The sequence below is a fragment of the Callospermophilus lateralis genome, chromosome 11 (assembly GCF_048772815.1).
Source record: "Callospermophilus lateralis isolate mCalLat2 chromosome 11, mCalLat2.hap1, whole genome shotgun sequence".
In the NCBI taxonomy this organism is placed as follows: domain Eukaryota; kingdom Metazoa; phylum Chordata; class Mammalia; order Rodentia; family Sciuridae; genus Callospermophilus; species Callospermophilus lateralis.
The window spans coordinates 118,362,317-118,380,405 of record NC_135315.1 but is presented as its reverse complement, the minus strand read 5'-3'; the positions used below and the strand labels follow the sequence as shown (position 1 = coordinate 118,380,405).

The following is an 18,089-nucleotide window of genomic DNA, read 5'->3' as shown; positions in this document are numbered from 1 at the left end:
TAATAATATTATGTCAATAAATATGGAATGTGCCATTTTGACCAATTATGAACTCTGAAAGGAATGGTATTGATTTTGGCCAGATTCCATAATAAATGAAGGATACATAAATAAAATCATTCATGTATGTGTATGTATATATCCACATATGCATATAAATGGATATACATATATAATATATATACACATGAAAATACTTACTATATTGACAATTTCTTCCCATAAATTCTCCTGGGCACTCACAGGAATAGTTAGCAACAAGGTCCGTACATATACCACCATTTTTGCAAGGTTCAGCTTCACATTCATTTATATCTAAGGAAACAAGAATAAAGGAAGAGGGTTATTGGTAAAAAAAATGATTAGATATTAGAAAGTTTTACACATTTCAAATTAAAAAGTCTCAGTGATGCTATATCCTTTGGTGTTTGTACTTATACACGTCAGTGATACAAATTCTGCTTAAACCAACAGTTCATTAAAATCAAATTTAATCAAATTCAAATAGAATTGAAAAATCCAGATGAAGGATCAACAGAACTAAACCATTCTCAAATTCTAAAAATACATATGATAGTTTGGGGAAATATTCAGTATATCCTTAGAATTAAATCAAACAAATTAACCCTCATGGAGAGATGAATTGGTTTTACTTATAAGATCTAGAAACCACCCCACAGCAACTGCCAATTAACACTGTCTCATTTCATCTTAATTCATTAAAATTCTAACTGACGGAGATGTTTTAGTTTTTAAATAGTTTGCCTTTGATGAATACGATGAGAAGCAAATTAGAGCTAATCGCTAAAGCTCATTACATGCAAAGTATAATAAATGTAAATGATGATCACTTCCTAATCTCATTCAAGAGTTTCTAAAGTTAGGATGACTAAGGGGACTTACCTTTCATATACCATTATCACACATGATACAAAACTGTATGTAATAACATTCATCAAATTATACTAATTTCCATGCTAATTTTAGACAACAGAGAAAATGAATATGAATTGAATGCAAAAGGGAAAAATGACTAATTGAGTCAAATATCAATCACTGATATTTCCAAATAATTCCCTGTAGTACAACACAGGGTTCTGTAGAGCTAGTAAGGTAGGTGGAGAGCAGGCTGCTCTCTCATCTCTTTTTCCTCCTATCATCTACTCCAGTCAACTCCCTGTTGGTCCTGAATCTGATAACTCTGTTGCTGTTTTATGTTTAACCAGTTTAAGACATAAACAGTATTAGTTAGTAGTCCTCTAGGTATATGCCTTTCACCCTTCCCCTAGTCAGATGGCAAACTTTCCACATGCAGCTCCTGTACTCCCTGTTCTTTATACTCCTGAAATATTACACTCTACTTGAAGACCACTGGTGCCCATAAGTGTTTCCTGCTACACTTCTAGCAAAATAATAGAAATAGTGACATGTGCAACCTAAAAATATAGTTTAGATTTTATGTGCCTTCTTATCAACTATATTAAAAGGTGTATCTGAAGTCCTAGGTTATCACAGTTGCTTAAAGCAATTTGATCACTAAATTATCCCCTCAAGACCAAACAAGGAAACAAGTACCAATTTCTGTCTTCTAAACACTATCCCCTTCTGAAAATTGAGTTTGTCACATTCCCATTCATGGTGCACTATTGAAAGTGAGGTCTTATATTCCTTAAGCGACTCATGACTTTCTCTGAAGGCAGCTCTTTTTTGTTGTTGTTTTTAGGTGTCCCAAACTTAAAGCAGAGATAATTCATGACTATGTTGAAAATAATCTCAATAATTTCAGTATTCAGAAATGCAAAATACAATAAATGTAGGATCTGACAATGTCTAAAAAGAACTGTGTGCTGAAAATTATGACAAGCTCTCAAATATTTGATACTGAAACTCTCCTGAGAGAGAGAAGAGGGGAGGGAGGGAAGGAAAAGAGAGTAAAAAGAAGGGGAAAGAATGAACCTAAGTCATTTCTTCACTTTTCTAGCTGATGAAATGTTCAATTCTTCTTGTTATTATCAAAACTTCAGTTACTCTAAGTGGTATGAAAATCTCTGTGTTATTTATTTTGTTGCAATTCAATTTAAGACAATGGCAAAGTTTGCTTACTTTGGAACATGCCCACTATGCCTTTTCCTAGACCACATTTCCTGTAATTTGTTTTAGATAAAAACATGTTATGGCTGATAAATTAAATCTTCATTTCTCAGAAAAAGCATTTCCTTATTTTATGAAGCTATTCATAAAAAGGTTATTTGTTTACATATGCATATAGAAGAAACTGAGTACTGATGCCTGAAGAACACATAGGGAATATACCTTGATTTTCACCTTGAAGGAAAGTTTTAATCAGGATTAATAAGGACAAGTTGGACAGTGTGGTGTACTTCCAAGCAGGGAACTGGAATTGATGACAACTTTGAAGATCTGATGGTCGGTTTAGATACATGAATAGTCCACTTTGGAGCAGAGAATGTGAGGGGGAGTATTGACATCCCAAGTCTGAAGATGCAGGAAAGGGATCAAATTACAATGAACCCTTAGCTCCAGTGGAAGGAATTGCAGTTTGTCTTTTGGCACTGAAGAGGTGGAGCAGGATAGGAGGATATCCCCTTTATCCTCCTGCTTTAGAAGGACCCAGTGAGGCCATAGTGAGATAGACTTGAGAAATGAATAGAAGGCAGGAGAGAAACCTACACTAGATTTGGTGTTAATAGTACAAAATATGACTTAGTACTCAGGTAAAAAGCCCTAAGAAATTTCTCATTTTAAGAACGAAATACATCATGACCAAAATCAAATCCAACTCTTGCCCCTTTGAAATCTTAGTAGAACGAAGTTCCCTAGTCAATAATGTGAGAACAACCAAGAATTGTATGTACTGTTATTAATATGCAGACACAGTTGTTCTTCCCTAAATCATCCATGTCTTTACACAATAAATAGTGTTTAAAAATATGTGAATGTGCATCTAGGACAAATCAACCTTTGAACCTTTTAGCTATAGGTCCATAAGACAAATCTAGAGTCATCAACAAGCAAGTTATAATTAAGGAATTCTGGTTCCAAAAAAATCAAGCGTTAACACCTTTAGCCAGTGTTAACATGAGGTGGAGTGAATTGGAATTACATTTGCTGAAGTGGAAAGGCTTTATAGACATACTTAATTTATGTTAAAAAATAACCTCTTCATTGTTTAAATATTCACTTTGCAATGTTTATTTTTAAAACTCAAACTACTTAAATCTAAATTTATAAAATGTAAATGTTATTTTAAATGAATTATATATATTCTGTAGTTCAGTATCATATTTAGCAAAACATTTTTACATGTGCACATATCCAGTAACATGCGGGCTCAGAGAACATATGCAAATTACAGAGAGGCGTTTATATATTAGTATAATGCAATTCTTTCAGCAGTAAAGGCTATTCACACTGTGATTAACACTGCAAGCAATCTAAATGGAAAATGACCTCAATTTGTATAAATCATGCTTAATTAAAGTCTTATAAATGTTCACACACTATAATGTAATGAAATGAAAATTAAACATCTTCATAATAAATTGTACATATTAGTTTTTGTCACAGATCAAGTCATTATAATTTCCAGGAAAAAAGGGTCATATCTATTCTAAATATAGTGGAATACAGCAGAATATTTTTTAAATCTTAGAACAATTTCACACAGTAGTCCTATATTTAAGAATTTCTATATTTAATCAATCTTATAGCTCATTTGTAATAATAGTAATGATAGTCTTAAGGTCTGAAGGTCAATGGGTATACTTATTTCTTTGGAAGTTTACTTAATATACATCTGCATTCAGAAAATTATTTACTTATGCATTGTCTTTGTTCTGGAATTTTGTCAAACCTAATATTGTGCAAATTATAGCCCAAAGTCATGACTTGCAACAGCAGACTGTCAAAAAAATTTTTTGAAGTCAAAATTGCATTGCTTGTTTCTTATTTGGGTCTTTGAAAAGCAAGGCATAATCTTTGCTATGGAAGACATTTTGCTTCTTTTCAGAGAATTATATTTAAATATGCATTTATCCCATTCTTCCTTAGACTGCATGATATCTAGACTAATTCTCTGGAGCCTCCTCTAGAAATTAAAACAATAATAATAATAATTAACCAATTAATCAGCTAATTAATTCATGACTTTTTCTCTAAGTCACCTTTGTACTAGGATCACAGCAGTTTTTATTCTTGGGTTATCATTGTCTTAATTCTTCCTTGAATTCCCTCAGAACTCCTTAGGTGGATGCTGAAATCCTAGTAGTTGAGGTACATTTCCTCTTTCAGTTTGGCTTACAATATTTTAAGTATTGAATACCTTTTACACTAGGATAGCTAAACCTCTGGGAACAGAAGTCCATTTATCCTTTCTGTCAGTCAATCTATCCTCTTATCACAGCCAAGTATGTACCAAGCCCCAACAGCATCAAGAAGTAATACTTTGAGTGTTATGGTTTAAACAAAGGTGTTCTCCCAAAAGCTTATGTTTAGCCAATTTTGAAAGAATTTTCAGAGGGAAATTATTGGTTATAAGAGTCATAAGCTAAGTAGTGGATTAATCCATTAATATGGATTTACTGTGTGGTATCCTTGGGCAGGCAGGGTGTAGCTGGAGGATGTCGGTCACTTGAGGCATGCCTTTGGTGTTAATATTTTGTCCCTGGTGATTGGAGCTATCTCTCTGCTTCCTTGTTCCCATATTCTGAGCTGCTTCCCTCTACCATGATGTTCTGCCTTGCCTTGGGCCCAGAGCTATGGAGTCAACCTTTTGTAGACTGAGAAATCTGAAACCATGAGGCAAAATAAACTTTTCCTCCTTTATCTTGGTCAGATTTTTGGTAACATAAATGAAAAAGCTGAGTAAAGCACTGAGACTTTGGCTTAGCACCTTGTTTTGATACTAAAAGGACACCACTGTAGCATGTTTTTGCTTTTTTTTTCCATTTTGCAAAGATATGATTTTTTGGTTTCCTTATTCTTTCTCTTGGGTTATCTTTCCCTGAAATATTGTTATTGACTGCTAATTAACTGGTGAAAGCTTATTTTCAAGGGTCTACTATTTTTGATCCTTAACAACACATCTTCCCTGAACTCCCCATTAGCTGTTAAATATTATCCAGACCTCCTGTGAGTGATTACCTTTAAAGTTTGACCTTTAATTTTTTTTTTTTTTTTACTTATCTAAAGCCTATGGTTTTTCATTTTCTCTTTTAAGTCTGAATGACTTTATGATGAATTTCTAGAATACTGTTCTTCCACTGTAATATAGAATGTAACTATGCCATAATCAGAATTACCTATAGAATTTCCCAGTCATTTCAGGGACAAGTTCAGTATATTTTTCATCTCATAAACTTGAATTCCCTTTTGATATAGCTTTGTTCTATGTTACCTGTCATTTATTTTTCAGTATCAAATTAAGATCAACATTCTCCAATCACATCAGTACACGTATAATATTTTTATAATGACTTGTTGGTAACTTTTACTTACTAAGAACAGTAAGGTAACAAAAGTTCAAAATCCAAGAGATATTCACCTATCACCTCTTTCAAACAAAAGAGCTGTATTCTCTGCCCATCTCTCTCTTGGCATCCTAGCACTTATTTTAATATCTCAATTTTGATGCAAATGCCTTTTCTATTTGTATCAAAGTGGTATCCATTCCAATTCTTTGGAATACTTCCACATAAAATTATTTTATTAATGCTTAAGGCTTATTTGCTCATAATCAGATATTTGGCTGGTGAGATAAGACAGCTGTTCCAAGGTACTTGTAAAGCCAAAACCAGCTGAGAATCAGGTTAAGGAAGGGATAACTGAGAGGGGTTGTGATGTCTCCATAATTGAAATATTTGATGACTTGAGGGCATTCCTAAATAAAAGCATACAATATAAGCAAAAAAAGAAAAAATCAAACAAAACAAGAAACCCAAATGCATCCTTCACTGAAAATTTTCATTAGAGTGCAAACTGTCTTCAGGGATGTGGGCATGCAGCATAATGACTTGTCCACAGTAAATATTTGTCGATTGGTAAGAATGAACCGGGAATACTGGAGATGCGTAGACCTAAGTACTATAACAAGGAGTTCACTGATGAAGATTGGGAAAGCAATTAGGGATATAGCCTCTTTCTAAAGGCATTATATTAGGGAAATAATGGAAATTGAGTAATTTTTTTTTCAATTGATGTGAACTGAGTGACTTCTCTTTTGAAATCAGAAAAGTCACACAAAAAAATGTCAGAGAAATATTTCAAATGTCTTTCTTTTGTAATAATATGGCATCTCATGCATGATATAGCATGTGTTATGTATTTCAATATTTGTCTCAAGATGTAGCATACCTACATAATCAGAACTTCTGATTCTTGTGTGAAATGGAGGTAAACATGTTATTTTAAAAGGAGTTCAGGTGATGCTGAAGGATAAGCCAGGTTAGAAAATGTTGAAAAGAACTTCTTCTTCTTATGAAGTTCATTCTTGCACTCATCCATCAATTTATCTATCCATCTATCTAACCACCAGTCAGTCCTTCCATCCATCCATCCATCCATCCATCCATCCATCCATCCATCCTTCTTTGGTTCTGTGCTAGGTACTCAGAATGCAGCTAATGATTTATATGTCATGGTCCCTTATTTTTTTTACTACCTTACAGCTGACTAAATATAGAAGGGAATAAATAATTAGCTGCAGTCCAAAATGATAAGTGCTACACAGTAAAATGCAATCCCTCAAAACAACTCCTAATATTGGAAACTAAATTGGTTTTGCAGGCTAGGAAATGTTTAGTTTTGCAGTTTAGTAGAATTAGGAAAATTTTGGGGGGTATTCTCTTATACATACTATACTCTATGAATTATTTTTCTCCATGAACATGTGCTTCATTATTATTCATATAAGCAATCTGTAGGTCTAAGTGTGACTTCTCAATATCTCATTGTTCTTTGATCAAAGTATGAAAAGCATATATTCCCTGGTTCCCTACTTTTATTATGGTATATTATCACTTATTCATTTTTGCACTTTCTAGTGCCTTATCCAAAATAAATCCCTCCATCCTATCTGCTGAACCAAATTATTTCACTTGCTCCTCTTTCTAGTTTTAGCAGTCAACTTTGATTAACCATTCTGAATTTTTTATAGAGAATTATCACAAACCCATAACAGGATAGGTGAAATGGGATTCATATTGGAAGCAAAGCTCTGATTCATATAATCTGCCTTCATCCTTTCATTCACTCATTCAGTTATTAAAATTCTATGAGTACCATCTATGAATTGGGCACTAAAATACATAATTGGGTGCATCAGTGAATTGGAATGGTTCCTGTTCTAAGAGACAGCATTTCTACCCTTTTATTTAAGAAGAAGATAATTATAATGCTATATAGTGAAATATATGCCTTAGAGTATTAAGCACAAAATGTTCTGTGATTATAGCAGGGAACTTTGTCTACAGGAGATGTGGAAGATTGTTTGAAGGAGGTAATAACTGTGGATGGTGTTTAAAGAATGAGCTGGAGCTTTTTTTTAAGATTGTTAAATTAATAAAGAACATAAAAGCACACAATGTTTTCTGAAAGAACTGAACACCTTAAGTGTCTAGGGCATGTAATTTGACTGTGGGGAGGGGACATGGATTACAGGGGATCATGGTTACTAAGAAGATAGGAACCAGATTTCGGCTTTATAAATCAGGTTAAGAATTTTAAACTTTATTCCTGTGTACTGGGGAGTTAATAAAGAACTTAACAAATGTGGAATGGGGCATGATTTTATACAAATGTTTGTTTTAGAGAGCTCATTAATGTACTCTAGAATTACATTTTTTTGGCAACATTTTGGAAATGTATGCTGAGTCTATATAACTTGGGTTATGTATGATCTAGAGTGTTTGGATTTTTAAGGTGGTTTGGAAATTGCATATAGACTTCCTAATATTGAGGGTTGCTACATAAAGCAAATAAAAACAGAGGATACCCATGAAATATTTGTGATATGCTTACAAAAATTAGTATGAACTTGAAATTCACATTTACCTTGGCATCTTTTATTTTATTCAGGAACTTCATTTAAATTGTCAACTAGAATGTGATTTGCTCATGTTTTATTTCTTTTTCTTTCTATAAGCATTTTAATTTTTAGCATATGGTCATGTTTTCCATTTTGCATTTTCAGCAGACTCCAAGGAAAACCACCTACAGCAGAAAATCCTTCATAACAAAGAATTTTCCCTAGGCGCTTGCTCAAACTAAAATTTGTTGCTTGCATTCTGTAAAGAATTTCATAATCTTTTGAGTTTACCTCTATGGAATCTCTAATAATAACATTATGGCCAAACAGCACTTCAAGATAAAAGCTGATTGATAACACTTAGCACAACCCCAGAGTTACAATTTCTGATCTACATACCAAACATTATGGTAAGCCTTTTATATGTATTAGTGCATGCTATGAACTAGTTACTGTTATTACAATTCTTTAGGAGATGAAGAAAGAAAGGGAAGAGAGACAGAATGGGAGAGGTTATTAGCTCCTTTTCCAGCAGGGGATTAATGTCCAGGATATGCAAAGAATCAAAAAATCTTAACACCAAAAAAGCAAATAACATAATCAATAAATGAACAAAAGAACTAAACAGATACTTCTCAAAAAAGAAAGAAAGAAAGAAATACAAACAGCTTGCAAATAGATGAAAAAATCTTCCAGATCCCTGGGAATCAGGGAAATGCAAATTAAAAACTACATTGAGATTTCATCTCACATCAGTTATAAAGGCAATCATTAAGAATACAAATAAAAATAAATGCTGTTGAGTATGTGGGGAAAAACACACTAATACATTGTTGGTGAGATTGCAAGTTGTTATAACCACTCTGGAAAGCAGTATGGAGATTCCTCAAAAAAGTAGAAATGGAAACACCATACAATCATGCTCTTCCACTCCTTGGTTTGTATCCTGAAGAACTCAAATTAACATACCATAGAAATACAGGTACACCAATATTTTTAATAGTGCAATTCATAATAACCAACTTATGCAAATGGCACAGGTACCTATTAACAGAAAATGGATAAAGAAGAGACTCTGCATCTAATAGAAGAAAACAGTGGCCCTAATCTCCATCTCGTGGGGTCGGGCTCCAAATTCCTTAATAGGACACCAATAGCACAAGAGTTAAAATCAAGAATCAACAAATGTGACATATTCAAGCTAAAAAGTTTTTTCTCAGCAAGAGAAATAATAAGTGAGATAAATAGGGAGCCGAAATCCTGGGAACATATTTTTACCCCTCACACTTCAGATAGAATGCTACAAAGAACTCAAAAAGTTAAACAACCAAAAAACAAATAACCCAATCAACAAATGGGCCAAAGATCTAAATAGACACTTCACAGAGGAGGATATGCAATCAATCAACAAGTACACACACACACAAAAAAAAAATTCTCACCATCTCTAGCTATCAGAGAAATGCAAATTAAACCACTCTAAGACACCATCTCACTCCAGTAAGAAAGGCAGCCATTATGAAGTCAAACAACAAGTGCTGGCAAGGATGTGGAGAAAAAGGTACACTTGTACATTGCTGGTGGGACTGCAAACTGGTGCAGCCAATTTGAAGGGCAGTATGGAGATTCCTTGGAAAGCTTGGAATGAAACCACCATTTGACCCAGCTATTCCCCTTCTTAGACTATACCCAAAAGAACTAAAAAGAGCATACTACAGGGACATAGCTACATCAATGTTCATAGCAGCACAATTCACAATAGCTAGACTGTGGAACCAACCCAGATGCAATGGATCAAAAAATGTGGCATTTATACACAATGGAATATTACTCAGCATTAAAAAATAACAAGACCATGGCATTTGCAGGGAAATGGATGGCACTAGAGCAGATCATGCTAAGCGAAGTTCGCCAATCCCTAAAAGACAAATGCCGAATGTCTTCTCTGATATAAGGGAGGTGACTCAAAGCAGAGTAGGAAGGAAGAGCATGAGAAGAAGACTACCATGAACCAAAGAAAAGAGGAGGGAGGGAAGGGAGGGAGAAGAGGAATTGCACAGAAGACGGAAGGAGACACTCATAGGTCCACAAAATACATATATGATGGTGTGAGGGGGAAGGGAAGAAAAAAAGAGAGAGAGAGAGATAAGTGTCACAGTAGAATGAGTACAGAATAGTGATGGGAGGGGAGGGGAGGGGAGGGGGGATAGGGAGGGAAGCAGAATACAACTGACACTAGTATTGCTGTATGTATACACATGGATGTATAACCAATGTGATCCTGCAATCTGTACACGTGGAAAAATGAGAATTCATACCCTATTTGAATCAAATGTATGATATGTCAAGATCATTGTATTGTCTTGAGCAACTAATAAAAAAAAGAAAATGTGGCATGTATATACAACGGAGTTTCAATCAGACATAAAGAAGAATGAAATTATGTTATTTGCTGGTAAGTGGATGAAACTGGAGATCATCAAGCTCATTGAAATAAACCAGATTCAGAAAGTCAAGGGTCAATTATTTTTTCTCATATGCAGAAGCTAAACCAAAATAAGAGGGAAAAAAGAAGGGACCATCCTCATGAAAATAGATATCTGTGGAGTAAAGGAAGGGGATTGAGGGGGAGTGAGAAGGAATGGGAAGAGGGAGGAATTCTGGAATGAAAATGACTAAATTAGGCTATGTACATATATGAATAGGCTTCAGGGAATTTCATCCTTATGTATATCTGTACAACACTAATTTTTAAAACTATAAATAAATAGAAGGAAGATCAATAGAGTAGAGAAGAGGAATTTAGTAAGAGAAGGGAAAGAGGAAGTATGGGTGACTAAAGTGAAGCAAATTATAGTTTATGCTTGCATGATTATATGAAAAAAGAACTCCAAAACTATAATGCACTAATAAAGACATAAAAAAATACAAATATATTTCTCAGAGTAATACTGGTGATAAAACTGAGATCAAAACTCAGATCATTTGTCTCTAAAGTCTTTGCTATTCATCAGTGTGCTTCATGACCACCAGGTCAGACTAGCATTCCTTCTCCACCAGTACTTCACATTTGCCTTCAAGGTACTGCATGCTAAGGGGAACACATAAGGGACACTCCACCATCTTTTTTTCAAGTTATCATCATAACCTAACAATATTAGTATTTTTCTTCTAGGTCAAAGACTCCACTCCTCAAGTTTTAATTTGGAATACCCCCACCAAACACTTTATCATTCTTAATAATTTTCCTAAAATCTTGAGTGGACATTTGTTCTAACATTACTTTCCAAATCCACAACTGCTTTTCTATGTAGAAATGTATTTATTTGGCTATTACATTCTTTATTACATGCCTCTTAGTTTTATATTTAGATAAAAAGAATACATTTGTCTTGAAGTTTCCTTCTTTATAGGGGACAGGGATACATTTTATATCTATGTAATTAAACTAACTGTTTTTCCTGAGAGACAATCCACATAACATAAAAAAATCTTTATTTGAAAGATAACATTCATACAGAAAAGTATACAAAATAATAAATTAAATGAATAATTATTAAGAGACAACCTGTGCAAAAAGTACCATAGTCAAGCACTAGAATCCTGCCAGAACATCACAAGTCCTCACACTCCCCTTCCATTCACAACTTCTCCTTCACCCTCACAAAGGTAACTGGTTTCCTGCATTTTATGGGGTTCACAGTTTTGCTCTTTGTATAGTTTACAGTTTTGCCACTTAAATATATATTCCTAAACAGCATCTTTAACTTTTACCTGTATTTGCATGTCACAGTTAAAAGGCAGCTAGCTATTCTGTATGTACTTTTCTCTTTGTGGCTTCCTTCCCATCCCTGTTGCAGGAGGCCATGGGTTCATTTCAATTGTTGTATAGTTTGGCACTATGAGAATAGACAACAGGAATTTTTCTTTTCTAATGTTAATGGTCTTTGTGTTTTTGGAAGTAAAATTATCAGAGAATATGCTTATAAATGTCTCTTGATGCACAAATGTAGTGAATTTTTCCTGGTTATACTGAGGAATGAAATGACTGAGAAATAAAGATGCATCTATTCCACTTTAGGAGAGAATGTCAAACTGGTTTTTAAAGGGGTTGCAACAATTTGCACTCCTATCAGCAATTTATTTTATAATGTTTTTGAAGATATGAGCTGTATGAAACCTGCAGGTAACCACTTATTTCATTTTACATGCATATTGTTAAGAAGAGAGGCATAACACCAACATACCTTCTAAATATACATTTTTACCAAGAGGGACTTTTAAGGGGATGCTTTCAAACCCTCAATTTGCCAAACTAAATTACAACTTTATTTTCAAGGACCTTGATATTTGTAAACATAGATAGAAACTTATACTAAAAATGTTGAACCAAAGAAAATTTGCAAGTGATGTTACATTTAAAGAATAGGCAGTCACTGATACACATACAGTCACATATTAATATACACAGAAAAATAATTTTCCTTAACCCTTGAATTAACTTCCTAAAAAGAATGCTATCAATCAACTCTCACATACAGATACATGAAGATTCAGAGAATATAGAAAAAGAATATGTCAGGTTTCCACATTTGATATCTTTAAAATTTTGTGTTATAGCTATAATTAACTACAACAATGTTCCCAAGTGAAGAATTATATCATACTTTCAGGGCTACTGTGAAGAGTAAATAAGGTACTTGATGGTAAAAAAAAAAAAAAAAAATCTTTTCAACTTTGAAGACTATAAAAAGAACTAACTATTCATATTATTATGAGTTAAACCATATTCATATCATTCCATAAAATGTTTCTTGATTATGTCACTGGAGGAAAATACAGATAAATTTCTGGTGAGGCTTTAACATACACGGAAAATTCTACTTTGGGAGTATTGTCAGAGTCAATCATGGGGAAAATTTTTATAAACACTGTATGTAAAAGTGGCTCTGCCTTAGAGTGGAATGACCAACAAAATTGTAAAGCCCATAGAAATTCAACCCACTGAATGGGATAATTCAAGAAACACTCTTGTCTCTTTTCAAAATGGTGACCTTTACTTAAAAAAAATAGCTCATCAGTTCTCCATAAATTCTGGCAGATAGACCTCTGAGAGCTATACCTGGTAGATATAAATTATGGCTGGTAAATATAGAAAAGACTGCTTTTGAAACTCTTAGGTATTTCAGTCCCCATAAAAGTGAAAGAGCTGGCTGGTTAGATTTCTCTCATTTCAGAATCTCATCTACATAATATTAGGATATTTTGTGGGTTCCTGATTCCTGGCAGAGATAGAGGCAATGAAACATCTGCCACGGAAGAATCAGCTTCAAGCAACCAACTCATTACTCAGTGCCAAAAAGCACTGCTTACAAGCCATTGCTTCTTGTATTTTATTTTGTCTCCCATATTCATTCTTAAGCATGCCAAATTGGCTTATTTTCTTCATTAAAAGTGATAATGTTGAAATTTGAGAGAAGTCTGTTTTTGGCCAAGACACTGGTACCAGGGACCAAATTTTTCAGGTAGGTTGCTCCTGCCTGAAAAACAATGTGTGGGAGACAACAATGTTCAAGATTTTGGACGTTAAGATGTAAAAGACCACCATAAACCAGGTGACTTCTATCACTTACTGTCCTGAGAGGGATTTCAGACTATGGGATTAGGAGGAAGAATCCAAGTGGAGCCTGGTTAACTACCTGGGCTAAAGAGAATTGTGAATGTAAGTTAGTACTTCTACTGTGAAAATAGTATGGAGGTTCCTGAAATAAATAATAGTATTATTATATGACCCAGAAGTCCCACTACTGGTAAATATTCTAAAGAAACAAATTCAGTAGGTCAAAGAGACACCTTCATTCCATGTTCATTACAGCACCATTCAGAAAAGCTAATGAATGGAAGCAACATAAATATCCATTGACTGATTAATGGATAAAGAAAATGTGATATATTATACACACACACACACATACATACATATACATACATACATGCACACTCATACCATAGAATACTAATCAATTATGAAAAAGCGTGAAATCATATTCATGTGACATCATGGATAGAACTGGAGATCACTGTGTTAAGTGTGTTAAGTAAAGTGAGTCAGATGTAGAAAATCAAGTACCACACTGGCTCACTCAAATGTGTAACCTAAAATCATTGAAATCATAAACGTTGACAGTAGCATAGTAGTTACCAGAAGCTAGAGAGAGAAGTGATAGGAATAGGCATAGATTGATGATGGATACTACGTTATAGTTAGACAGAAGTAAGAAATTCTGGTGTGCTGTTGTACAGTAGGGTGACTAAGATAACAATTATGTATTATCTATATTTCAAAAAGCTGGAAGAAAGGATTTTGAATCCTTTCACCGTACAAAAGAATGTTTGAGTAGATATGTTTACCCTGATTTAAACATTGCATGATTTATATATGTGTTGAAATATCAAATGATACTTATGATACACATGTGTATGAAACATCAAACATACTTATGATACCCTATAAGTATGTAAAAAAAAAAACACTTATGTTTTAATGTATCAATTAAAAAAAATTTTGTAGTACTTGGGTTCAAACCTAGGGGCTTGTGTATGTTAGGCAAGCACTCTATCACAGAGTTATACCTGCCTCCAATATATTGAATTACAAAACAAGGGAGATGAGAAAGAGCTGTGAGTCTAAAGAGGTCACGGAGACTATGGTTTATAGGATAGAATAATGTTACAGGCAATGACTACCCAGAGAGAACCCACAGAGATCTGGGGGGCATGTCCTAACATTGGAGTGTCCGTCATTCATTTAGGAGAACGCTCCTAAGCACTGGCTTTTGAGTGACCTATTGGTGAGAGACCCATCTGAATTGACCAGAGGGAACAAGAGTTGAAGCTCATTCTGGGTCAGGAAAATGACAGTTCCGCCACTCAGCCTGGAAAATCAACGAACATATGCAGTTGGGCAGAAGACAAGGAAGGGTCTTACTTCAGTTGTGGGAAATAATAAGACTTGGACTAAATCCCCTAATTGGTCCCACCTCAAACATCTAAAGCAAGACCAGAATGATCAAGCTGTTTCCATGTAAGGAAACTATATGAAACTACTAAATTGAAGAGAATATATAGGACCACAAGGCAGCCAGCACTCAACAAGGCAAATATCATGTCATGATCATTGAACCAAGATCAATAGGTATGCCTAAAATCAGAAGAAAATCTGTATGTTAGAATGAGCCAAAAAGAAAATTATAACTGTGTTTCAAATGTTGAAAGTGTTAGAGACATGGAAAATATAAAAGGAGAGCCAATTAATCTTGTAGAGATGAAATTACAATGCATAAAATAAAAAAAAAATATATTAGAAGGGAATAGTTTGGACACTTCAGAAGAAAAGATGTGTGAATTTTTAGGAATACCACTAGAAAATGCACAAAGTAAAACGGAGAGTGAAAAACAAAACAAAACTAGACAGAAAACCTGTGCATTGGTGAGTTGTAGAACACAGGCAGATGACCTAAAATAGACGTGACTGAAGATTCTGAGAGTGAGAAGGAAAAATATATTTTAATAGGTAATACCTAAAATTTTTCCAAATATGATGAAAATTGCACTTGTAGATCAAAGAATCTTAACAAATGCTAAACACATAGGAAGGTACATCATAATTTCAAAATATACAAAACTATTTCTCTAAATATATAAATAAATATGACTTTTCAATAAATGATGGGTATTTATATGTTAAAAAAAAAGAAATTTAAAGAAGTATCTTACCCTTCACAGAAAATTCACTCAAACTAGATTGTAAACCATAACACAAATCCTAAAACTGTTTCAAAAAATCTAGAAAAATCATAAAAGAATATCTGTTTGAACTCAGTTTGGGCAAATATTTTGTAGGTCCATTAAAAGTGTGAGTCAGTAAACACTGATAAACTGTACTTTGCCAAAATTATAAACTTGTGCTCTTTAAAATCAATTTTAAGTAAAACAATTTAAAGTGAATTCCAATTGCAATTTGGAAGAATATATTTGCAAATCAAATATCTAATAAAGCATTGTATCTCTAACATATACGTAATTCTTACAGTTCAATAATGAGAAAACTACTGATCTGATTAAAATGGGGCAAAATATCTAAAAGTATGTATTTAAGAATGGTCAATAAGGCTGGGATTATAGCTCAGCGATACAGTGCTTATCTCGCACATGTGAAGCACTGGGTTCAATCCTCAGCACCACATAAAAATGAACAAAATAAATAAAGTAAAGATATTATGTTCATCTTAAAGTAATCTTTAAAAACAGAATGGTCAATAAACTTATGAAAAGATGATCAACATCATTTGTCATTAGAGTAATACAAATTAAAACCAAAATATCACTACACAACTATTACTATGGCTAAAATGCCCATATCCCTGCTGATGAGAAAAAGGAGAAATTTAACACTTATGAACTGATGGTTTAATATAAAATAATACAATCAGTTTGGAAAATAACTTGACAGTTTCTCAAAATCTTACACATGTGTCTCTCCTTCAATCTAGCCCTTAAATCCACTCCTATGTCTTTACCCAGAACAAGCCAGAGTATGTCCACATAGACTTCTGCAGATATTCATAACAGCTTTATCTACATTAGCTAAAAGCTTGTTGTTCATCAATTAGTGAATGGACAAACCAGCTGTAGCACATTCATGAAAATGTGCACTATCTATCCATAAGAAGGAATAAACTATTGATACGAGCAACATCATTGCAGGAGTCTCAGAATAATTATGCTGAATGAAAGAAACCAGACAACAAGAATGTCATCTGATTCTATGTAAAATATCTAGAAATATAGCTAATCTGTAGTGACAGAACATAGATCAGTGGTGTGTGGGATGAAGTTACAGGGGCGGAAGGGAGGGATTACAATAGGGGCAAGAAAATGCTAAAGGTGAAGACAATATTAACTATTAAGGATGATAGTTTCACAGGAGCATATACAGGTCAAAACATATCACACTATATATTTTAAATATGTGTACTTTATCAATTTTACCTCAACAAGGCTGCTAAAGAAGGAATTTCTTGAGGATTCTTTTGATAATTCACATACTTACAAACTGTGAACACAGAACTACACACAAACAAACATGCCTATGCATGGTCACACATAGAACCGCAACCCACAGACAAAGCATAACAATAACTGACCCATAAAAATAATGAGGAATATCAGCCTTTTCAAAGTAACAACAGAGAGGGTTCCCCTCCACCAAGATAAATTTTAACTAGAAGTAAAACCATTCAGTCCAAATGAAATGAGGCAGGCTGTATAGGAAAGACTTCAATAAAGCATACTAATAGGAGGAGCTGTATTCATAAAAATGAAAAGATACCATTTTTTTTCAAGGCAGTTGTCCCACTGCTTTGCAGGTTACTTTCATCACTCAAGAAAAGATTTCCAAGAAGCTTTAAATGCAGATGAAGGAAAACATAACTGCTAGACTTTCTATTGCTTTTGTATTTTTGGTTTTAGATTGAATTCCTTTCTGGTAAGATTGACTACAAGAAATCTAAAGTACATTAAAGTATAACAGTGGCTAGTGAAACTTTTAAGTTTTCTGAGATAAGTTTATGAAATATATTGATGTGTATGTTTCCTGTGCTTTATGATTTATTTAAAAGACTTTAGTTTCCCTATAGGAACCATGAACTGATTTACTCTATGTCTCTTTGCTCCTATGAAAAGTACAACTTTCAAAAATATATATATCTGTGTAAGAGAAGACATTTATGATCAATTTCTCTTCATATACATTAAGATGGGACTCTCAATTCCATTAATTACTCACCATGTAACTTTACATTGGAAAAGTAAGCCTTGAGGGCAATGATTTCCATCATATCTAGTGAAACCTGATTAAAATAATTGGTTGTTTCCATAACAAGTGCTTTCTGTTAGTGAGGAATGGGTTTTATTAGAAACTTCATTGTTATAGAAAGCTACTACAAGATTAATGTATAAAAATGAAGTTTAGTTCCTTTTAATA

The 18,089-nt window shown here is 33.7% G+C and overlaps 1 protein-coding gene across 1 annotated transcript in view; it reads right to left on the bottom strand.

Moving 5' to 3' along the window:
* LOC143410781 (EGF-like repeat and discoidin I-like domain-containing protein 3) overlaps window positions 1-18,089 on the bottom strand; it is a 224,590-nt gene that overhangs the window by 64,968 nt on the left and 141,533 nt on the right. Inside the window, exon 3 of the mRNA XM_076871505.1 lies at window positions 202-315. Within this exon, the coding sequence (XP_076727620.1) occupies window positions 202-315 (114 nt within the window). The remainder of the gene's footprint in view (window positions 1-201; window positions 316-18,089) is intronic.